The sequence below is a fragment of the Protopterus annectens genome, chromosome 2.part0 (genome assembly GCF_019279795.1).
Source record: "Protopterus annectens isolate FY-2018-M chromosome 2.part0, PAN1.0, whole genome shotgun sequence".
NCBI classification, from domain to species: Eukaryota; Metazoa; Chordata; order Ceratodontiformes; family Protopteridae; genus Protopterus; species Protopterus annectens.
This window is the reverse complement of record NC_056728.1, coordinates 766,894,840-766,921,274: the sequence shown is the minus strand read 5'-3', so window position 1 is coordinate 766,921,274 and position 26,435 is coordinate 766,894,840. Positions and strand designations below refer to the sequence as shown.

Below are 26,435 nucleotides of genomic sequence, written 5' to 3'. Positions count from 1 at the left end.
CCCGGGGATCATGTCAGTTGCTCTGCTAGACAGGGGTCCAGAGAAGTAAATATTGAGGGAAGAACTATCCAGGGAATTGTTATGGCTAGGCTTGCATAGGCCCTAGGGCCGATAGCCTAGTACCAACCTATGAACGTATGAACCTATGATCATACAAAGAACACAAGTTATTATTAGTGTAGGCAAGCATGCTTTATGTCACCTCTACTTTTTGAATATCTGTCTCCTAGTAACCACCACAATAAGGTATATTAGAACTTGTCACTATAATAAGCTCAGTGCAGCATTATGTTACCTACATTGTAATAAACGGGCTACAATGATGTGGTCAAAGTCAAAATAATGAGTCCAAGCTGTTAACAGTAATGACATGGCACTATAGTTCTTTAACAATTATTTTTTTTTCTTTACTCAGAGAGCACACTACATCTGCTTTTACATACTTACTAATTTTATTAACCCATTATTCTGCCAGTCGCCATTCTGATGACCAATTGACCCATTCATTCCTACACAGGAGTGCAGGCTTAACCAGCCCTACTGGCCCCCGTAAGGTGAGAGTTGGTTACAGATGTCATCCTTGTGTATTTCTGGTGTTCTCCTCTCAGCCCCAGGAGCTACAAACTCCACCATGAAAGCTCAGAGGGACACTTAAGCTGCCAACCGTTTGAAAGGGGAGCATACAAGTATTCCATGTGGCTCGCTCAGACTGCTACACAATGACAGCATGTCCTGCAGGCTCAGAGTGCACAGAGTGCACCACCCAATGCTTCCCCTAGAGGTCACTCAAGTGGTGAGCCAGGCTGATTGTCTCAACTTTCACTCTTATCCTTCCAGTCCCTTTCCCTCCAGTTTCCATGCCTTCTAATCAAACATGAATCGCAGTCAGTCACAGTAAGAGATTTATCGCTCTGTGTAATAGAGGAATATATACTTACTAATCATTTACAAACAAACTATAAATAAATAAATAAAATAAATAAATAGATTTACTTTTTTCCCTAATACCGATGAGGAACAATGCTCTAAAGTGAAATTATTGATACCCCACATTTAATGTCATTGCTATAGATATAACCATTGTGTCACTGTTCCTGTGTCTCCGCTTGGGTACAGGTCTTAGCTGCCCGTTGACATCCCCTTGCTGTAGATTCTGCATATATCTCCACTCTTCTTTCCTTTTGGAGCACCTGGGAGATAAAAAATTACCAGCTACTTGTCGCTGCTGTTGGCCTCCATCCTGAACTTCTCTTTCATCTGCAGTCTGCTCAATGGTCAAACTCGCTGAATTATTTCCCCCGGAACTCCCTTCCACTTCCTCTCTCGCTTTTAAGGTCGCACTGCCAGTTCTATCTTAATAGTGGGGTTAATTATAAAATTGTTTTGCACAGGAAAGCAAACTACAATAAATGCAAGTAGGATTGCAGTTTTTTTAGTTGTTTTTAAAGTAGTAATCAAATGTTATTTAATGAGATGTATTAATTAATTAATTGGGTAATGTTATAACAGGGGAGGGTATTTAAGTGTTGTTGTTTGAATTGAAGGTGTTTCTGAAGAAGGCTGAAAGTGCTAAAAATTTGGATACTTTGTGAATAAAGGAGAATATTGGCTCATTCTGATACTTTGGCAGTGTTTGGAATTCATTGGACCATCTTGCAAGTGTTTCTTTGTGTTTTGGACTTTCAGTTTTGCACTTGTATTGAGGCATTCATTCAGTTTTCTTGGTTATAACCATTGTGTTACAAAAAAATTCTTATAGTGTGTACTTCAACACTGTTTGTAGATGTACTCAGACTGTCACAAACCAATGCTGGTATGAGTTTATTCAGTTTTCTAATGTAACTTATGTAGGGCTTTGGATATCACATTTTATATGAAATTTGCATGTTTCATGTGCACTGATTAGTCAATCTTTAATGAAATGTGCTCCATCTTTTTTCTTGTTCAGAAACCATATGCTTGTCAGATTCCTGGATGTTCAAAGCGCTATACAGATCCAAGCTCCCTGAGAAAGCATGTAAAAGCACACTCGTGTAAAGACCACCAGAGTAGGAAAAAGGTAATGTCCGTGAAGCCCTTGGTTCACACAGGGGTTTATTATATTAATACATTACAAGTTGAGCAAGTTAAGATACAATTAACCTTTTCATTGTATGATGTGTATAGTACTTTAAAAGCCAACAACAAAACCTTTCATTTACTGTTACTGCACTATGTTCTATTATATGTAGACTCTTCATTAGGGTATAAATACACCTTCCTACACTACTTTGCTTTAGCAGTTCCACTCATGTAGTGCACGGCTATCTCTCTAAGAGAAATGAATAACTGGTGACCAATTATCTCCATCACCTACTAATACAATTGTAAGTGACTATTTACTTCAGTCAGTGGCTAACAGTGGCATAACGTAACAAAAGCGGGGCAGCTTGATCAGCATTATCATCATCATAATCATCATTTTGTTTATTTATGTATTTATTTAAATTTATTTATCAGAGTAGAACACTGATCAAACAATTACCAAATACAGACTCAGCCAGGGTTATATCGTTATGGAACAAACCAATGTAGAATATACAAATATCAATGGGTTGCATTTATGAGTAAGCATAGAAAATTTGACAAGTAATATATGCATAGAAGATCTAACAAAGAAAAGATCTGTACAGTTTCATAACTGCAAAAGAAAAGGGACAACAGAGTTATAGTAAGAGAAGTAGAAATGGTGGAAATATGGGTAGTAGATTCTTGGTTAGGAAAGGTAATGGTGACCAGTAAGATGAAAGAGAGGCTTAGAATATGTGCAGTGGGTTTAGAGTAGTAATGATGTGGTAAACCAAATCACAGTTTAGGATGAGTGACTTAATCAGGTAGAGTACTATACAGTAGCAGACATCACTTTATGTGACACATCCTTAAGATGGACACCTGCATTCAAACTGTTTTATTAAGGATTGTTTGAAATGTGACCTGAACAGGGAGTACCTTGTGTGATCAGTTAAATCAGGAGAGAGAGTGCCTGCCTTAAATGTGAGGCCAATAGAGAGAAACAGTCGATAGTAGAGTGCAGCTTGAAAGAAGGGATTTGTAGAGAGGGACCATATCTGACTTGGCTTCTTAGGTTATAGGTTTGAGAGTAGTAAAAAGTCTGGAAGAGAAATAGAGGGGAAGGGGTGTTGAGTTTGAGTATTTTGAAGAGTAAGAAGCCAAGAAGAACATATGATCTGGCCTGTACTGGAAGTGACTTACCATAAAACAGTAAGGCAGTGGTGTTCATTCCATGGACAGTTAGCTAGGAATCAACATATTTTATTGGAAAAGATCTGAAGGGTGGTGGTGTTTTTGAAAGAAGCTGATGTAAACAAGGGAAGATCATATTCAGGTTGGTTAAGGAGGATGTATTTTTCTATAGCAGCCTTTACTGGATGTGAGAGGACCTGAGAAATTTTGTTGACCCAAAAAAGTAGACTGATGATCTTGACTCTCAACTTTTCTATATTCTCATGGACATCTAATGATTGGTCTAGCCAGATCTCCAAATATCTAAAAGAGGTGCTGGTTTCAGTGGGATTCTTATCCCAGTCAAGGAGATTAAAGGACTAAGGGGTTTTGAATAATCTTTTATGGGTACCAGATAAGATGAACATTTGTCACCCACCTTTTCCCATTTTCTACATTTGGTCAGGTGTCACATCATTTGTCAGCACTATTTCTGATACAATGCCACTCTCCTATCTTTTTCAACAGTCATGTCTGATTATTGCAGGTCTTCTACCACAACATCCATCCATCTGTTTGCTGGATATCTTCTCTTCCTCATAGCTTCTTCCTGTCTGTCCCAAATCTTTATCATTAAATAGCCTTTAGCTTTCCTGTGCATGTGTCCTAACATCATATTCTGTTGTCTTTGACCTTGTCTGCAATTGAGGCTACATTGGCATCTGCTGTGATGTTATCATTCCTTCACCTGTGCCACCCAACTCAGACACTTCATGCCCATCAACTCCAGCTTCTTCAGCTTCCCTGTCTTCATTGTCCAGGTTTCTGTATCATACTGCAGTACTAGTCGCACCACTGTTTTATACACATTACTTTTCAGATTCCTTGGCATTCTTCTGTCACACACTACCACTCTTTGTCATTTGGCTGTAACCCTTCTGAGTCTATCTTTGGCCTCATTTAGGCTTTCTTTCTCCTCAACCACCCCTCCCATTACTTGAAACTGTTAAACCTGTTCCACTATTTCTCTTCTAACTCAATTTTCAACTTTTTATGATTTCCCAAATTTCCTGCCATGACAACTGTCTTCTCTGTACTCAGTTTCATCATATGTGCATTCAGTTTTGCATTCAATTCAAATGTCATTTTCTGAAACTCCTGTTCAGAGCCCCCTTATAATGCCACATAATCTGCATAGAGCAGCTTTGTTGATCTGTCTCCTACAATCTGTTTGCTGATGTAGTCCATCACCAGTATGACCAGCAGTGGATAAGAGCAGAACCCTGATGCACAACCACTCCCACTGGGAACCATACTGTGAGACCAAACATTGTTTGTACTTGATTCATTGGGTCTTTGTACATAGCCTGCACTAATTCTACCAATATTTCTGGGAATTTGAACCACCACAAGACTACCCAAATCAGCTTTCTTAGGACTTTGTCATATGAATTCTCCAAGTCTAGGAATGCCCGGTTGGAGTCTTTCCTCATCTCTAGCTTCATCTCAACTACTTGTCTCACTGCAAACATCAGGTCAGTTGTGCTGCATCCTGGTGTCAATTTGAACTGCTCATCTCCCATTTTGCCACCTACTACACTGAATGAACTTTCTTTGTGACAGGAGATTGATACCACTATACAGCTCAAAGATTTTTCTTGAACACTGGAAGTAGTATGCTTATTCTCCGGTCATCTGGGATATACCTTTCACTCCATACTGCTTTGAGTACCTCTGGAGCCATTTCTCCCCTATGTCACCAACATCTTTCTCATATCTGCTATGACCTCATCTAAGTCTGCTGCTTTCCCTGACTTCATTTTCCTTAGTGCTGTTCTTAATTCTTATAGAGTGGACTCTTCCTCTTCTTTCATCATAGGCTGTGTCTGGGTCAGTACAGTTTCTGTGACATTTTCTTCATTCAGAAGCTGCTGGAAGTGCTCCTTCCATCTGCCTTTGATGTACTGGATGCACTTTGGACTGGTCAGCAGGTATTTTGCTGGCATCCCTTATGAAGGGTGTCTGACTATCTTCTTTATCTTTCTGTCTTTGCCATGAAAACTAATATAGTATATTTGTGCCATCTACTGAGTCACTTTCCAGAAGCTGGTAGAGTGCCTCTGATTTAGTGTAACTGGTTCTCTGTTTTCTTATGGCTGTACAATTCATGCAAATTTTGTCTGTTCAGATTTGTTTTCTCTAAGCAATTAACACCACAATTTAGAAGGTAGTTTAAATGTCATTGAAATCACTATTATTACATTTACTGGCTCCTAATCTAAGGTATTAGGCATTTTGTCCTGATGGAATAAAAATAAATTTCTAAAACTTAAAAGAAGACGGATTTCCACCTAGAGACAACCACCATCCAATCTTCATCAAAAGTGAATCCTTCTTGAGGACTTTATTGTATTTTGGATTATGAATTTCAGAGAAAATATTTTAGAAATCACCTCCATTGAGTTATCTAGCTAATGAGTACACCAGCACACCAGGATGAAGTATGGAAATACTGGACTGGATCATTACCAGCTATCCAAGAACAATAACATTGTGGGTACATTACCAAATCACATGAACAGCAACCTTGCACCAGTAGCATAGCAAGGGCAGGGCAAGATGGGCAATTTCCCTGGGTGCTGACTTGCTTAGGGTGCTATTTGCACTAAACAAATAAATAAAAAATATTTATGATATATATATATATATATATATATATATATATATATATATATATATGTGTGTGTGTGTGTGTGTGTGTGTGTGTGTGTGTGTGTGTATATATATATATATATATATATATATATATATATATGTATATGTATGTGTGTGTGTGCATATATATATATATATATATATATATATATATATATATATATATATATATATAAGGGACAACTTACTGTTTCACTTTGGATAATTTGACTTTATTATAATCATAATGTTGTTCTACTCATTGTCATTATATATACTAAGTGTAATTCTTCATTACCTCTTTCTCCAAAAAGGTGATTCTGAAAAAAGCCATTAAGCCAATAAGCCAATCTACTACATTGATTTGCATTATAATTAATTTTGGCATATATGCTATCACACATCCTCTTATTTTAGCAACTTTCTAAGTTTTTAAGAGCAATATTTAAAATCTGCCCTTGTTTTGGGGCCTTTCTCCATGTCCCCCACCCATCATTTTTTAAGCTTTGTCCAGATTTTTTTACAGTTAGATGTTCTTACAAACAGTATCAGATCATTTGAATCAGTCTATCAGATACAGTCAGTATGTATTCCACCTCTATTTCCTGCTTCAGGAACCATTCAGTAGAAGTCTATGCGATACATTTATTTACTACCTGTTGTTCACCATAAAATGAAACCATAAGTTGTCTCTCATCCTCTCTTTTAGAAAGGCAGGCCCCTAGCATGAGCAGCAGGTACAAAAAAAAGCACTACAGCAGTTTGTTGTTTTCTGTCTGACTGCTGTTCTAGTTTTGAATTCCATGAATAAACAGTACCCATTAGGCAATGAAGCCAACTAGGCAAGCCTTTATAATTTAAAAAAATGTTTTTTTCTAAATTTAACACATACTCAAGTCGTAGCACACCCACAGTGAGAAAGTTATCTAAACAAAAATTAAATTAACCAAAACCCCCACTCAGGAATCATAGACAAACTCACTAAGCTAGGCATCAACCCCTATATCACTAGGTGGGATGCAAACTGGCAAACAGATAGAACCTGCAGTGTGAAAGTAGCTGACTCCAAGTCAGACTGCTGACCAGTCGTGAGAGGAGTCCCACAGGGTTCAGTCCTCTCCTTTTTGGTATCTGCTTCTCTGAAGTCCAGGCCAACATGAAGGGACTCTGGCTGACAAAGTTTGCAGATGATTACAAGTTGGGAGCTATTATTAACTCCTTCAGAAAGGCCTCACTGAGACCAACAACTGCTGTCAGAACCATGGCATTAAGCTCACTGCCAAAAAATATGTTATCATCCCCATTGGGAAAAACCCAGTTCCCATGAATTACCACATTGATGGTAATCCACTGAACACAGAAGGCATTATAAGACATCTGGGAACACAGGGTGACAGCAACCTCTCTTTTGACCACCACATTGCCACTGTAGTCAGAAAGTCCTTCTGTGTGGCACATCTCATTACTAAGGGTTTTGCACTCAGGAAGAAAGAGGTCATTGTCTCCCTCTACTCTTCCCTCATTAGACCAATCATCGAGTACAATGCCCCATTTGGCATGCACCTCACTAGATACCTGCAACAACTGGAGAGGCCACAAAAGTACCTCACAAAGAGGATCCTAAGCCTTAAACACTTGTCCTATATGGATAGACTCAAAAAACTCCAACTATTCTCTGTCTCGTATTGCCTACTTAGAGGCAATTTCTGTTTGACTTACAAAGCCATGTCTGACCCAGCTCTGTTAGAAATGCTACATCTAAATAAATCCCAATCCCTCCACACCACATGCTCTAGAGACCTCAACCTCATTACCACAATCAACAGAACATGCTGGAGGGACAGGTTCATAACCCAGAGACTGCCCGTGCTATGGAATAGACCTCCCATACATCTCAAACAGAGCACCTCACTGGCCCTCTTCAAGAGAAATCTTGATGAGTGGATGGGAAATAGAAAATTCACCCTGGGGATCATTCCAGTGGCTCTACTTGACACAGGCACTGGTAACAAAGGTCGGGTGGTCTGATGCCGGGGTAATCCTATGGGCTAGGCATGTAAAGGCTCCAAGGCCATTACACCTATGAACCTATGAACCTACAAAAACAAATGCTTAGCTTGCAGGGGGTATCAAAGATAAAGCTCGGAAATTGCCTTCTCTGCACCAGCACTTTCACCTGTACAGAAATTCACAGGTTGTAACACAAGACATAAATGTGGGAGAGGGGCATGCTAAAGTGTCTTGGATGTCCATGTGGAACATTTTTTCCATTTCTTTCTGTTTCACATTATATGAAATTAAAAAAAAATAATATATGAACAATTTTCCAAAAACTCAAACTTTGGAAAACAGCAAAAAGCTACCATTTTTCTATGTTTTTGCAGAGGGCAAACCCTCCTTCACCCTCCATATCCCCTGCATATTATATACACCAACTACAAAAAGGATTACTGGCCTAAAATAGATGCCCTACGCAGACCGTCCCAAAAAACTACAGCTTTACTCCATCACATATCGCCTACTCAGGGGCGACCTCTGCCTAACATACAAAGCTATGTCAAACCCAGAGCTGTTGGACATGCTCCACTTAAAGAAATCCCAATCCCTCCGAGCTACATGCTCTAAGGACCTAAACCTTGTCACCACAATAAACAGAACATGCTGGAGGGATAGATTCATGTCCCAGAGACTTCCCATACTCTGGAACAGACTACCTATCTATGTCAAACAGAGCTCCTCATTAGCACTCTTACCGAAAAATCTTGATGATTGGATGGGAAATGGGAAATTCAACCCAGGGATCACTTCTGTGGCTCTTCTCGACAGGGGCACAGGAAAATAATTTTCTTGGGTGGTGAAAGCTACGGTACTGTTTGGCTAGGCTTATATAGGCCCTAGGGCCAATAGCCTAGTACCTACCTATGAACCAAGATTGTACTACAGTGGAGAAAAGGGTAAATTCCCTGATTCTAACTGTACCACAGACTCCATCCAAAAGCTTTACGTTTTCCTGGCACATATGAATTTTGAGTTTCCGAAAACTTGAGTATATATATATATATATATATATATATATATATATATATATATATATATATACACAGTGTCTATATCATATTATCATACAATGTAAATAGCGAATGCTATTTCATCGTACCGATAATATCGAAACAACAAAATATCGAACAAACAGAACAGCAAAATTTTTCCCAGGAAAAAAATTTGCTGCTCTGTAAAAAAAAAAAAAAAAAAAAAAGAAAAAAAGAAACTTAAGCACAAATTTAAGTGGGAGGCTTCAGCCACCACACACCCCCATGTGGGAGGCTGGGCCCCCCACACCCCCCCAACTTAAATATACCAACTCTGAGATCACACCATAGTGGAGGAAATGGCAAAGTCTGGAAGACGCCCCACTGAATCTTTTTCCCTGGGAAAAAATTCGATGTTCCATGACTTCACTATTTTGCCATTTCGACAGTATCGGATCGACTAAATAGCATTCGCTATTTAGTCGATTCGATAGCGTTATATAGACCCATATATATATATATATATATATATATATATATATATATATATAGATATATAGATATATATATATAGATATCTATCTATTTATCTATATCTATATATATCTATATATATATAGATATATATATATATATATATAGATATATATATATATATATATAGATATATATATATATATGTATATACACACACACACACACACACACACACACACACACACACACACACACACACACACATATAGATGAAATGCAAACTTTTTTTATTTATTTCTTTAATGCAAATTGCAACCTAGACAGGTTAGTGCCTTACCCTGCTCTCTTTGCTACTGATGCTAGGTGGTTGTTTATGTCATTTGGTAATGTAATACTGACTTTATTGTTCTTAGACAATCTCATAATGATCAAGTCATAATTTTTATAAATTGAGACACTTCATCCTTGTGTGTTGGTATACTAATTAGGTAGATAAGTCCCATGGAGGTGATTTTGGAAATATTTTCTCTGAAATTCATACTCCAAGGTACATTAAAGTCATCAAGAATTACTCACTTTTGATGGAGATTGGATGGTGGTTGTCTGTAGGTGGAAATACATCTTCTTTTAAGTTTTCGAAACTAGTTTTTATGCCAGCAATAAAAGACCTAACAGCTTAAATCAGGAGACATTAAATGTAATAGTAGTGATTTTAATGACATTTTTAAACTTCTTTCTAAATTGTGGTGTTAGATACTTAGAGAAAACAAAGCTGAGAAGATGCATGAATTCTGCAGCCATAAAAAAGCAGAAAGCCAGCTACACTAAATCATCTATTTTTGTGGCTACCCAAGCTTGTGGTTACTTCAGAAACACTTAAAGGAATGTTTCAGAAGTTTGAACTGGTTGCTGTCTTGGCACGGTTCTGGAGTCATGTACTGGCATTAAACAGGATCTACTCTTAACAAAGCCAAACTGTTGGGGGTCAAGTCTTACAAGATTTGTAATATCATAGTTTATCAGGTCATTTATGATCTGTTCCATGGCCTTGTAGATGAGCCTCATTAGGCTAATGGGTTTTTAGTTTCCTGTGTCCATGGAGGGGGCTGTCCTTGTGAAGTGGCATTACAACTGCTGTGCACTGTATGTCAAGGGCAAAGTGAGTGGCTAAGCTCAGGTCAAATAGCTGTAGGAGTGGATCCACCAACGCATGTTTGTCATGTATGTTATCAGGTACCATGGAGAATGTATGTTACCAGGAAATATGGAGGATGTATGTTATCAGGTACCGTGGAGAATGTATGTTATCAGGTACCATGGAGGATGCATTTTATGTTTTGGAAAGTACCGTTATCAAGTATTCTTTAGCGGTGATAGGTGATCTGAGATCAGGAGACCAGGTGTCATAATGGAAGAGACCAGTTGGCATTATGGTTAAAGTCTTCAACTCCATGCACAGAGTACAAAGATCAGTCCAGACCATCTGCCAATGCCTATATGGAGTCTACATGTTCTCCCTACATCTCTATGGGGTTCCTCCCACCTCCCAAAAGCATACTGAGTGTTTCCACCTCAAACTCAAGCAAGAGTGAGTTGTGCACAGGAGAACAGACTAGATGGTGACTATGGGGGAAGAGTTGTATAAACAAACCACTTTAGGCATCTACTGTGGTTTGCAGTATCCTCAAAATAGGAGAACACAGATCACAAACTGAGTGCCATGGGCGGGTTATCTTTTGGATGTAAACATTCCACTAATCATTGAGATGAGTAATACATTAATCAGAAAAGGTAGTGCAGAGATATTGATAGAGATAGAAAGGTGGTGAGAGATGGACAGAGTATAGAGAGTCAGGCCAAAGACAAAGTGAGTGTTGGAGATGCCTGGCAGAATAGTAGTAATGCCATGAGACAGTATCATTAGTTCACAGAGATTAGTCTGGTACTTTATAGGGGCACATAGCTGTCAACCTCTTAGCACAAAATATTTATTCAAAGCCAAAAATAATGGGGGACAAAACTCAAGAATAGGGACAAGTTTTAAATATTGCTCTTATAAACTTTGAAAGTTGCTAGAATAAAAGATTTTGTGTTATCATGCATTTTACTACCACCGTCCATATGAACTATCTCTAACACTACTAAATTCAAAACAGCACAAAAAGAAAATCTATGGAACTCTTGGATCTGCCCCCGCCTAAACCGTACCTAACTCTCTTCTCTCTTAACTATTTTGTTTCATTCCCTTACCCTTACACTTTTTTTATCTAAATACTTATCTGTTTTTTTCCAACTTTCACTTTAACTTCCTTTGTCTGTACAGTTGTACCCTATTGCAGACTGGCCTATATTGTAGAAAAACCACAAAAATGCCACAGTGGAGCAAAGTACCAGTGGAAATAAAACAATAAAATCCAAAAGACTTCCAAAAATCCACAAGGTAAACCAAGGCAGATGTAATAAAAAACAGTTTAATGAACAGTAAGTGCTTTCATGCTCTCCTGAGCACTTCTTCAGACCATATGCAAAATACAAATTCACATACACTGTTTATAAAATACAAAGCATTTCAAACTAACCTATCACAGAATAAAATCACTTAAATAGTCTCCGCCTTTTAAGAAAGGATTTTAAAGGGATAGAGGTATTCAAACCTGGTGGTGTGTTGCTGTGTAGCCTAATAATCCAACTGCTGTCTTGTGGTTCTAGAATGTTATTAAGATCTCCCAGTCTACCGCCAGGCTTAAGTTGTTCTAAAACTCTAAACATAAATGTATGTGTACAGTCTGTATCCCTCACATGACAGGCTAGGGCATTTGCTGAATCATTCTTCCTAATAGCTAATAAATGTTCACGTATCCTTTCCTTTAATTGTCTCTTGGTCTTTCCTACATAGAAATCATTAAACTGTTTTTTATCACATCTGCCTTGGTTTACCTTATGGATTTTTGGAAGTTTTTTGGCCTATATTGTACCTTAATTTTATACACTGCTGTTTGCATGTGTAATATTACTTCAGTGCTTTACATTTATCACTGTATTTAAAGCTTTGTATAATCGCTGTACAATCTTGACTGTTACTATTTTGTATCACTTCTTTTTTGTGGAGCTTTTCTCCTCAGGTCTCCGCTGAAAAAGGGCTCATGCTCAGTCGGACATTCCCAATTAACAAATGTCAAATAAAGTAAATAAATGATATGAAGTCTGAAACTCAAAATTATTTTATTATTCAGTGACTTCATTCCTCACTGATTTGCCATGAAAATCCAGAAAAATCACAAATTGTATGAGGAAGAGACCAAAAATATTAGGCAAAAGTCTGGACAGTCTACGAAAATCTGTATAGTTGAGAGGTGTGCAGGGGCATTGTCATGAATCCCTTTGGAGTTGACTGAGCTGAAGTTTAAAAGTATTTGATTTGTTAATTTGTTTTATAATAAGAGTAGAGTATGAAACAGGCTAGTTATTCCTCTCTGCACAACAGAATGAAACAACTTCAAAAACTGTAGGTTTAACACAATACTTAGCTCACTATGTAAATTACTTGAGTAGGTTGTACACAGTCCACTCATAGATCAGCTAAGTAAACAGATACTGTTACACAGCATTCTTTTCACCCAGTTTGCCTGGCTAAAGCTTGTTTCTTACATTGACAAACAAAGATAAAGCTCTTATCTCAGCTGTTGTTTTCTTGTGTTTTTTTTTCTTATATCTTTGATGTTGTAATCTGCCATTAATTCTTGGCAAATCATAACACCTTGGCTGCTCTATTACTGTTCTGAACAGATTTATTCACATCCACTTTAATCAAATGCCAACTGCGGTGTGGAAAGACAACACCTCATACTCATTTTTAGCTAGAGTAGACTTTTCATAAGGATCATTTCTTAAGTAACTACTATTCAACATTTTCATGAGTGATATTAAACATCAAATCTGATATATGAAGTTAATATAATACACTGAGGACTCAACTCAGGTACACTCTGCCAAGGAACTCACCCCCAGCCTTCACTATAGCTTACATTTTCTCAGCTAATGGATAAATTAAAGTAAACTTATAATAAAAATAAAAACAAACAAATTAAACTCCCAAAACAAAGATGCAGAAGTACCTCTCAGATTCCACATGCACATCTCTGTGGGGATCATCAAAACCACTATTAACTGTGACTTAATGGGAATACTGTGGGGATGCAATTGATTATAAACTTAATACCCAAGAACAGGTTAAAATGTTATCAAATTACTTCACAAAAAGCTGGGGACATTACAGAGGATAAATATCATCTGCTACCTGGTTCCAGGAAGGGAACTATAAAAGACCTCCTCTTGCCTAAATTAGTATATGGTACCATGGTCATTGATTACCCAAAAAATACTTCCATCTAGTCTGACCTCTACTTAGAAAAAGACAGCTAGACCTGCAACCAGTGAAAGGTCATGCGCACATGCTGTACTCATACTAAAGAAACGAGGCTGAATGTCCTTACACACATTACTCCGTCGCATATCGCCTACTCAGAGGTGATCTCTGCCTAACACACAAAGCTATGTCAAACCCAAAGCTTTTAGACATGCTCCACTTAAAGAAATCTCAATCCCTATGAGCTACATGGTCTAGGGACCTAAACCTTGTCACCACAATAAACAGAACATGCTGGAGGGATAGATTCCTGTCCCAGAGACTTCCCATACTCTGGAACAGATTACCTATCTATGTCAAACAGAGCTCCTCATTAGCACTCTTCAAGAAAAATCTTGATGATTGGATGGGAGATAGGAAATTCACCCCAGGGATCACTTCTGTGGTTCTGCTTGACAGGGGCACAGGAAAATAATTTTCTTGGGTGGCGAAAGCCAGGGTACCTTTGGCTAGGCTTATATAGGCCCTAGGGCCAATAGCCTAATACCTACCTATGAACTTATGAACCTATGAAAACAAACTCAAATGACAAAGCTCTCAAATGCCTCTGGTAAATTCGCCAGACATTCAAGAACCCTATGTATCCCAAGAGTGAGTCACAGGATCAACAAGTACATAAACCACAGCAGAGATGTGATGACATAACTGTCTCCAGCATGAACATAGCAGACTGTCTTCACTTCCTGGTTATTTAAAAAATGAAAAATAAAAACTCTTAAACTTAGAATTACAAGCAACAGTAATACATAGTCCAAAATTTCAGAAGTTAATTCCTCTTCTGTAAAAGTACTGAAGAAAAATTCAAGCAGCCTTAGTCACAGGAATAACGCAGCTTTTATTTATGAAAAGCACTTTCGTCCACCAACTGGACTTCATTAGATCAAATTTTCAATACCAGCTTTACTCTTGGAATACTAAATATCTGCTTCATTATAGCAAAGAATCATAAATCACGACTGACAAAGACATGCATAGTAATTAGCCAAAACAGAGAGTAACTTATCATAGGCTAGCCTACCAGTATAAGCAAACCTGATACAAACAATAGCCATCTTACAGACCCACAGGGACAGGTCACAATAAAAGGGCCAAAGTCCGAGGTCTGTCCTGAACATCAGACCTACTGAGATACTTTGTCTAAGCTGGTGATGCAAAAAGAGCACTTGCCTTTTTTAACAAATGTTAAGTCATCACATACCATAACCAAAGGGGAACACAGTAAAAGTCAGATAAATCAAGTAACAAAAAACTTAACATAACCAATTGTAATAGAGAAGGGTACGAAAATAAAATAGAAAAATAAAATTTTTAATAAAACTTTAATAACAGAAAACAAATAGGCATACATCCCACATTTGCCCACAGACTGCTATGAAATGAATCCTTCCTAAACTTTTATACCAAATATTATTGCAATGTGGCAGGGCTAGACACCAGGTGGTATGATCATTGGCCCTAGGTGATGGTCACTGCTGAGGTGACAACCAAACTCCATGTGTAAAAATAGGAAAAAAGAGGTCACAGATGGTTGGATGGAACACTTAGATCAATTGATCATACTCTTGTAAAGGTCATGAAAACAAAAACAGAGGTAGGAGACAGAGACCCTAGTTTGTAATTTTCGATAGAGTAGAACCGTTTAACACAAACATTGACTGATTTCATGTAGTCTAAAGCACAAGCAAAGGGGTACCTCTTAAACTTAACAACTTAAGGTGTAAGCAATATGAAGCTAATATCACTTCAAAGGAGTACATCCTTGATGCTCCCTTTCATCAGATTAGGGGATGCACTGAAGGTGCCGCAGCCAGTAACAGTGGCTCCTTGTCTCGCATGTGTGGACATGGGAATAGTGTTGGTAGTCCTTGCAGTGATGCAGGTGTGCCCACCACTGCTAGGGGGTGCTGTTGGGTCCCTTATTGTCAGGATGCTGGTGAGACCACAAACATCCCTGTGTCTGTCATGTCATTTAAAATATGTTGAAATTCCCCTGAATTGTGCTGCATATGCAATTGACATACATAACATGAAGACAGAGTTATGAACATGTCTTTATTCCTAAAAACATAAGCTAAATGCAGCGAGTATGTCTTTCAAGACGTTCTACAGATATAGCCCTATAATGGTTGGAGCAATCAGTAGGCATATGTTGGGATGCTTACTTTTTCTGCCATTCATTTCACAATAAATGTGCATATAACATATTCTGGCTTACAAAGTCAGTAAATACAGAATTCAGATATTTACAGTCTTACATAATATCAGACTTAAAATATTTACCGCAAAGCAATATTTGTGACCTTTTATATGTTACAGAAAAAAAACAGTGTTGTCAAGTACAGAGTGCTATCCACACATTTAAAATGTTATAATTTGGTAGTCCTTTATCCTTTTATCTCATGTACTGTACAGTATGTAATATTTATCAAAGCATTTTGTTCCTGAAAATTTCATAAATGATTTATCAAAGCATCACAGGGATACATGATCATTTTCATGTATGGATTAATTAAGGTTATAATGCCTTTAGAAGTTGAAAAAATACAACATTCTCAAAGCATTCAGCTTAAAATAAAATTGTAACTATAAAATTATATCTTTAGTGTAATGTAAGCTAGCAAAATATAATTGTACTGTGCTATTTTGTTCCGCATAAAAGTGCTATCTATTTTGATCTAATAATATGATTTTCAGCATTTATAAATCTTTTGGCATAAAAGGCATTGGAATTCAGTATTTTCATATGAAAATTCAAGAGGTAACATTTCCGTTGCTTTATTAGGATTGCTTGCTGCCTGAGGACATTTTATAGGCATGTATGCTAGTATAGTTTCCTGAAAACTTTATGAGACCATGTCAAAGACAGTCTAAAGATACAGACTTTTATAGACATGGTGCAAAAATAGCCAAAACAGCCTTTGATTTAATAACGTTATTACAGCTGAACAAGCTAAGACATGTTCAGGTTCACTCTATCTGACCACAGTGAGGTCAAAGGTGAAGCTGAGCTTGTTATGATCAAAGGGAGAACCTCTTTTCAGCCAAAGAAGTGCAGCAAAGTAGTGAGAACACTCAGCTTCTTTTGTGTTTTACTCATTAATAGCATTGTCATTACTGGAGAACATCCTGTCCTTCTCTCACTCCATGGTTAACAGAGCATCAGTGGACTTTCATGCTCTACTGTGACTTGGCTCCATTTTGAATTTCTCTTTTTTATATTATTACATTACTTCATAAAGGCATTCTCCCTCCCCTGTTGTCTAGGTTCAGGGCCGGTGTTAGCAATTTGGGGGCCCCCAGCAAATGTCAAACTGGGGGCCCCCTGGGCACTTCCAGTATAAGTATCACCCTGTTGTTGCCACCTCTCCTAAGCAACCCTATAGTTCATGCTACAAACTTTTAGGAGTAGTACACACAGAATGACTTGTAGCTACAATGCTCTTACATTATGGCAGGTCTGTGTACCACATTATGCTGTCCCACCTCATGAAGGGACCTTCACAATTATTTGGCACTTAGTTGCAAGAGGTATGCATTACAGCAACTCTATGCAAAGGGTTGAACTTGGGTAAAATGGCACCCTTGGCACTGCCTAATGCTTTACCCCCCACCACCACCACCACCACCACACACACACACACACACACACACACACACACACACACACACACACACACACACACACACACACACACACACACACACATACACATGCTCTCTACATCCTCTGAAGTGCATTTTACAGTTTTTTTTCTTTTTACACAAACTTTCATTCAATGATGGCTTGAACAGAAATGATGCCCTTTCCTGACCAAGACAGCACAGTAATAACCATTTAGGAAATTACTCAAATAAGTCGGGGCCCCCATAAGCCATATGGTTGTAGATGCTCTGGTGTGCATTTTACAGGATTTTCCCAAACTTTAATCCAAAGGTGGCCTAAACAGAAACCATGAGTAAGAAAAGTATTTCAGTCTTATTTTTTTTTTTCTGTTAAGGAAGATATAAGTTGTGCCCAAGGTTTTGGTTTAATGTTCAAAGCTGACAAATAGTAATTCATAAAAAGTTAACAATCCATTTGTTTCAAGGATACACAGATCTTATCTGGGAATACCCTAAAAAAAAGGCACTGCATGTACATTCTGCTGATGTTAGATTGGGGTGAAAGCAGATGTTTAAATGGTCATGGTCACATTACAACCCTGCTCCGGTAAAAAAGCATGCTTAATCCTCACCCCTAACCCCCAAAGGCAGCCACCTACATACATGCCTGCATGGTTGTGATGAAAATGATATTCCACTTTATTGCTCCTAGACTGCACAGTGCCCCTACACAAGCTATAGTAACCTTCTTTGTACACCTTTGAAGTCTGTGAGAAAAGTAAAAGAAACAATGACCACAACGTCCCCAGCCCAAACACAAGCTACAATAACCTCATGTACACACCCCAAAGCTGTAACATTCTTTGTACTCCTCTGCGGCCTGTGATGAAAATTAACAATGTAATGACCACATAATCCCCATACCCCTTCCCCCAATAACCTACAGCAAGCTTCTGAACATACCTGTACTACATACCTCTGGAGAAGGGTTGGTTTTAGAATGGGTATGATTGAGAGCAGAGGCCACCACTAAGTCCTAGTCAAAATCCATTTATACAGTCTGAAGAATGGGGGCCACCAGACTCCTATAAGATCTAATTGTCTGAATGTTCTGTGATATATTATATGCCTTACTTTTGAAATATAATTACTTGTTAAATTACATTTTTACTGATACCCAGAAGAGGAACATATGTGTTCTTGCAATATTGGTTGTGTCCACAGATAAAAAGCAGTGATTATTTTACATATACAAACAAGTACACAGACCATCCATGATTTTGCTTCATAATTTTGCCTTGTCCCTCATAACAGGTTTGATTTGCTGGTAAATCATTCAAGATTACAGGCAGTCAATAAATCCAGACATTGGAGTTTCCTGCTTCTTATTGTCCAAAAAAAGTATGCTGATGCAAAACATGCTATTCTATTAACTTTTAAAGGGGATTAGAGTAATATTTAAAATATGTTCCTGATTTTGAACATGTATTCTGCTATTATTTGTGGCTTTCCTTAGAATTCTCGAGCAAAGAAGCTGAGAATTATATAATCTATTCTTCACCCTGACAGAGAAAACCATAAAACCATCCTTGATAACTGGAAGCATTAGCTCTTCTTAAAACCCAAAGTATTCACTGAGATCAGTTATTCTGGGCTGCTGACATCTCTAGTGCTTCCCTTGCACATGTACATTATCAGCTTTATCCTAAGAGGGTCACGTCACAGCCTTCTCAGGTAAAAGATTGTAATAAGAAAGTTTAGTTCATTTTTTCCATAGCCAGCAGCAGCTTTTGTGAGGCCCACAGAGTCAAGAATGATTAAGCCCCCCAACCCCTGCAGCCATGGGCATTGCAGGTACCTAAAGCTAGCTATGTTGTTAGTTTTAGTGGAGAGAATGTCCACCAACTGGATTTTACTAAGCCAGGGAAATTATGTCAGTGGTAAAATATTTAATGGATTTGTGAAGCTTGTTCACTGACAAACACTGTTAGTATAACCAGAGATATCTTTGAATTTTAAAATAAATATAAATAAAGGTATTATTACCCACTTGATTTATTAAGTACATAAGAGTGCTATGCTAGCTTTTGTTGATTTTACAGGCATGTTGCAAAATATCAAGATAAGAAACTTGTGGTTGGGTGCCTCCAAGGACCAGGACCCCCCCAGTGACTGCAGGGTTTGCTGATGCCTAATGTCTGGGTCATCTATCATATGGTTCCACTGGAGAGAAAGTTCAGCATGCACTCTTCGTTTGGGTTTAGAAATTGAACATTAAACCATAATTATGCATTGTTTTTGTAGTTGAGAAATGTTTTTCTTTTGCATTTTCCCAGTTCCTGTAGTAGGTTAAGCATGTCAGTAGTGACCTAACATAGTAAAGTATAGAGCAAGACACTGACTAAAATCCACACCTGCTTCCCACTCCAGAATCAATTTCAAGTTAATTTCTCTGAGAGAAGTCAAAAACCATGACCCTTCAACAGTGACTTGAATTAGAACTATGGAGGCTATCACTAGACCACATACCACATCCAGTAAGATAGCAATATATATCTATTGTGCAGGAATATGCACATGGAAACTAGGCAATGTATAGGCTGCTTTGCTAAATATCAGTTCAGTTACGCTGCCATAGTCTTTTCTAAAAGTATGAGCTGAGAAGTGACATTTTTAAATGAAAACGAGACTATAGATATGTATTCATGTCTTTCAAAAGTTCCATTGTGTTAATGTACTGTGAGAAACTTTACAGTTCCAGGTGTAACCTAGGAGCACTGATTTAGCTGTGTGACTTGATCAGAGTTAAAGTATATGCAAGTGATGCTATGGATATTAAAGATAGCCAGCAGTATATTGTTTGCTGCTCACTTGGCCCATTGGCACTGAGGAATAAAATCCTGATTGCACTGTCAACAACCTGTGTCTGACCAACAGCACAGATGCTGAAGGCATAGAGTAGGGTAGGATGAGAGTGCAAGGCCAATGCTTGCTTGCACCTTCCTGAGATTAGGGATGCAGCCTAGACTCAGTGAAATTTTGGTATAAGTTATTGGGGTTGGAATAATGGTTAAGGTGTTTACCTCACAGACAAGGCACAGGGTTTGGTTTTCACCTCTGAGGTAATTTGGCTAGGCTTATAATGGCCCACAAGGCACCTAACCTAGTACTTAATTAGGGTTGTGGGTTGGTGTACTGGTTAATGTGTTTATCTTTGAGACAGAAGGGACATGGTTTGATTCTCATCTTTGAGGGAAATTGGCTAGGCTTAAAATTGTCCTTAGTGGCAGCTAACCTGGCACTTACCTAAGAACCTATGAACTTTAACAGCATGTCAAGTTCCACACTCCAAGTGTTATACACTAATTGATCTGGAAATTTCACAATGGTGGAAGTAAGTGCACCTGCTCCATCTAAAAAGAGCCATAAGAGAGCTTACATGGCTACTGCAGCATGGTAGGGTTTAGGGCACACTGATAAATAGCAGTATGAAGTTCTGTCAGCATCCATGATCTCCTCACCAGTCACATACTTGGGTCGCTTGAATCTGGGGAAGGCTAATGTTAATGGCCAATGTTAATTGAGTAGACCTGATGAACAATGAAGCTGTTTGCAGATGATGATGAACTGAAGGGAGGTATATAGAAAAAAAAGTTAAATATAAAACCAAATGATAAGTCTGCAAATTCAGAGTTGAAAGCAATGAATCAGGAATATGTTGAAATATTACGTCATAAGATTTCAATAAACTCAGAAAAACTAAAACTACAATCATATTCTATAAATCCTAAAAATCTTCGTAAATGAGCTATTAGATCAAAGAAAGTAAATAATACAAATCATATTAAAGAAACCTCATATAAAATTAGAAGTAAAGATAAAACAGTAACATATTTCAAAGATAGAGTGTTTTAGGAATCATTGTGAACAAATTAATTACAATAATAGTAATCTATGGAATAGCAGATTACTTGTTTGTTTTTTTAAAAGACACTATATACTTTAAGTTCACTAAAGAGCAAATAATTTGAATTGACAAGTTGATTTCTTTTAAAGAATTAAAAAATCAAATTAAAAACCTTAAAACAATAAGTCTCCAGGAGTAGATGATATAATACCAAAGCTATACAAGTTAATTCCAGATAAAGTTTTTAAAATTTTTACCAAAAGCTTTTGAAGAAATTAAATCTACTTCTAATTTACCCCCTTCTTGGAAATTTTCTCTTGTCTCACCCATATTAAAACAAGATAAAGATCCAAAATTATATTCTTCATATCATCCTATTTCACTTTTAAATGTTGATTATAAAATACTTAATTACTGATTATAAAATATTTATGTCTGTTCTAGTGAAAATAATTAAATATATCTCACTGGGAATAATTAATTATGATCAGACTGGATTTGTGTTAAATAGAAGGATTCAAGATAATATTATTAGGCATAATAGTGTGATTGATAAGAATAAAAAAGAACTTTCAATTGAAGGTTTAGCTATAAATAAAGCTTTTAATTCAGTGAATTGGCATTAGTTAATATAAAGTGCTTAAAGAATATAATTTTTCTCAAGATTTTAGAAATTTAATAAGAAAGCTCTATAATACCTTGTTTTCATTTGTTAAGATAGACCCCTTTCTTTCTAAATCATTTAAAGTTTTGAAAGGTACTAAACAAGGTTGTCCACTGTCCCCTTTGTTATTTGTCTTGTTTATAGAACCATTTGCAAACTATATTAGATCAAATAAAAATATAAAGGGCTTTTCAATAGATCAGAACTGTACCTCTAAAGTACACCTTTTTGAGGATGATAGTTTACTAACCATATAGAAACACTGTTAATATATATAATTAGTTCCATGCATGTCTTTGAAGAAATTCCAAGTTTGACATTTAATCACAGTAAAACAAATAGTTTGCTAATTAATAAAAATACAAATTATTTATTAAAAAGATGTAGTAATTTGAAGTGGGATATTATACAAATTACATACCTTATAATTACTATAACATCTAATTATAAAGATTAGTGTTAATAAATTATAAAAATATAATTAATGTTGTTGTCTTTCGGCTTTTCCCGGTTAGGGGTCACCACAGCGGAACTCCAGTCCGCTAATGATTGGCAGTAGATTTTCACGAACGCCAAGGTGCCAGCTCGATGTTCAACCTTCAACAAAGGCACGCCCATTTATGCATGTCTTTCGAATGCCCACCCAACCGCGGGGAGGACATGCAGACTCCACACAGAAGGCACTCCCCGCACTCCAGCCGAGAATTGAACGGGAGAACCTCTTGCTGTGAGGCAACAACACTACCGCTGCATAAAAATATAATTAATATAGTTACCCAATTAATCACAAACTGGAATAAGTTATCCTTCACTATGAAATACCATCTTACATTAATTAAAATAGTTATTTTACCTAAAATCTTATTTTACACTCAGTCCCTAATTATAATCCCTTCTAAAATCATTTAAAGAAAATAAATTCTATTTTGCTTAAATTTCTATGCTATCCTAACAAACTAAGGATTTATTTTGAATGGCATGCTAAAGGTTGGGAAGAAGGTAATATAGATTTCCCAAATATTGACCTATATGCTAAGTCTTGTCATTATTAAAATAATAGCTCGATGGCTAAGTTCTTCATATGAATCAAAAAGGAAATTAATTCATGAAAAAAATGTTACTTGCTAATAATACATTTTTGATAGACTCACATGGACAAATTATGTTAAAAGTTGTACTGGATCCTAAAACAAATTTGTATAAAAATGGTAATATCTTTATTGCTATTCCTTTTGTCGGTTATATTCTACTTACGTTTAAGATATACATGATTTCTAGTTTTATAGGTAAAGATCTTTTCTTTTTAATGTTTCCTATAGCATATATAAAGGAATATTTAGAAACATTTAATTTTAGTAAAATGCAAGATCTTAAAAATAGTGGTTCAGTCTTTTAGTATCAATTCTTAAATGTTGTTAAAATATATTTGGCAGAATATCTTTTAGCTAGATATTGTTTAGAGAAAAATAATTGGTTAGGTTTACAAAGCTGTAAATAATTTGTTAGTGCTAAAATAAAAGTGTCGTGTTATTCATTTAGGAAATCTTTCCCAAACATTTTTGAAATTTTAATGAGTATAAATAGTAGTTTAACAAGTAATGAGTCATATTTATCTAAAATATATAAAACTGTTAAAATAGATTTTACTTTCCCTCATTTGGCTTTTTGGAATTATTCTACAAATTTTAATAATACTGTTTTACTGATGAAGCAGGAGATACTACTGTTTCACTCCCCTCCAGTCATTCTAAACACCCACAGTAAGCGGTTGTCTCATCTCTACTTTCCTGAACTACAGTATCAAAGGAGTCAAACAGACGTCTAGAAATTGGCTATCATCATTCACCCTTCTAGTCTCAAACATCCCTAAGTGCTTTTGTCAAAAAATGTAGTTTGATGAACAAATTTCCTAGCTCCCATACATCTGACAGCATTGCTGTAGGACATCTTGTTACAAATTGGCTTGCACAGGTAGCAGACCCTTGGACAGAAGATAGGCAAGCAGCTGTCCAGAGATTACTTCTCCACAGATGGAGTAATGCAATGGCAGCTAAGATGTGGGAAGACATATTAGACATCATAAACACACTTGACAGCAAAAATGAAAACTTAAATACACTAGGAAATTATGGCAACCACCTTCATTTCAATAAGTACAGTACAAAAGTTATATGACTATATACTGCAAAATGCAACGAGGTTGTGTCTGAACTGGAAATAAAAGCTGGCTGTGGGATGTGACAAATGTTGCAATTAGATTTAGACAAAAATATCTGTTAAAGCTAGAGTGGGACATACAAGATTACACTACTATATTTCCATATTTAGTTTTTGTTGTCTAGACAAGGCCAGCTCATCATAACTGATAATTTTAGTGGGAAACCAGAATTTTTGGCACAATTAATTAGTCTGTTCAACTCTCAGTATTGCCTGCAACTGTAGAGCTGTAGTATTTCATCACTCCTGTAGCACAGACTGATAAAATATGACTATGGCTCATGAGACCCAGGTTCGATCAACAGCTCAGGCAACTGATGGAACAGCAGGGAGGGATGGCTGTTCCCATCCTGGAGGGGAGGGAGGTGACATAGGCATCTCTTATATTGATCTGTGGTGGAGGCTGTGGCTTTTGCTTGGTATGATGGCATAGTCCAATGAGGAGCTGGTGGGTGGACATGGCTGAGCTGCTGATGAGGTGGGGCGATATGCCACAACCTACACATTGCATATTCTCCATTGCACTGAAAGAGAGGGAAAAATGAATAAGTCACATGAAACCTCTCTTTGAAGAGTGAATGACAGGAACAGCCCCCCCCCCCCAGGATGCCCTTAAAATCAACACTGACCCCAGCATAAAATTGATAATAGCCTGGGATGAATTGGAGTAGCCAGTAGACCCACCAAAGACCAAGGGACACTGGGACAGCAGTCTGGATGATGGACGTAGACTAAATAAATAAACAAAAGTGTAGATCTGCAGTATTTCACTCATGTTTTCTTGATATCATTTGCTTACACGAAATGTCTTAACCATGATGGTATTCTGCTGTGAAAGGAAAATCAGCAATCATGAGCTGAGATGATATATAACAAAGCATATTACAGTGCACAGGAGGAGCAACAAAATAATTGGGACACACTGCATGGTAGCTCATGATTGCTAAGTCACTAAATTGCAGCATAGTTAACAAGGCACTATAAACCAAACATTGTAAACTACACTGGAGATGCGTGTGGTTCCTTTGAACTACTTTTAGAAGTGCTAAGAACCAGTCTGCCCAGATTACTACACATTTATGCATTCTGAAGGAATTCGCCCAAAATCTGTATCTACAGAGCTGTAACATTTTGAGCTGTGGCATTTACAATGTTTCTAGTTCCACTTGATCAGATTAATACATTGGGAACTACAACCTGAGTGGCTGTACCCATGAAGTACAGATCTCAGTGTGATAAAGCAACATATCTCTTTGTACAAAACTATAATATTTTTTGAACCTGAGGACTGCTTCTTTGGGTTTCATTGTTTCATCTGTGAATTCTAGTTTGTAAGAGTAATATTTCCAGTGTAATGTTTTGGTGGAGCCCATGAATAGATCAACTGCCATTTCAAAGAAAATGTATTGCCAAAAGTCCTCCAGCCAACACTGGAGAATTTCACTGCTGTGCAACCTCAGATTTGGTATATTTAAGCTTGCAGGTATGGGAGGGGTGTCCCCACACATGGAGGGTGAGCAGGGCTTGCTCCACCTGCAAAAAAAAAAAATTCTTCAAAGTTTGACTTTTTGCTGTCAGGGAAAAAGGTGTCAATCTATCTATATAATTCCCTTTTTTCTAATACTTTCTTGGTATACAGTGCAGTTATAGTCTGGAGAAAGGAGACAGATAAATATGCACTCTAGCTCAGGAAGTAAGTAATATATCAAAGAAAGATACAGGGGGCATTAAGGTACTACATGACTGAAGGACTTGACACACTTGGAATTTGCATCTGAAGTATCTCAACAATGAGAAAAGAGTGAGATACCAAAACAAACTTGTGAAAGCAAGCATTGCTTTTTTATTTATGACTTTAATTAAAATTCTAAAATTGGAAAATGTCAGAGGCCTTCAAAAATATGTGAAGTCATTATATAAAAATCACCATAAGAATTCCGATGGGATAAAGGCAAAAGAAGCTAATCTGTTCATCTGCAGTGAATGGCAATTATGAAAGGAATTAAGACCTTTGCAGTCACACTCTGTTAGTCATGGATTCATTTAATATGTCCCACACCTAATTCCAACTGACTTATACTTAACCACTAAATGACATTAGCATGGATTCCAAAAAGAATATACTGTGCTGCATTATTAAGGAATTAAGGACAATTTGTGATTAAAGGTAAGAAGAAAAACATTACTTCATATGAA

General features: G+C 37.1%; 1 protein-coding gene across 1 annotated transcript in view; it reads left to right on the top strand.

Annotated features, from left to right (window-relative positions):
* GLIS3 (GLIS family zinc finger 3) overlaps positions 1–26,435 on the top strand; it is a 1,687,591-nt gene that overhangs the window by 1,178,464 nt on the left and 482,692 nt on the right. The window contains exon 6 of the mRNA XM_044061079.1: positions 1,949–2,059. Coding sequence (XP_043917014.1) covers positions 1,949–2,059 — 111 coding nt within the window. The remainder of the gene's footprint in view (positions 1–1,948; positions 2,060–26,435) is intronic.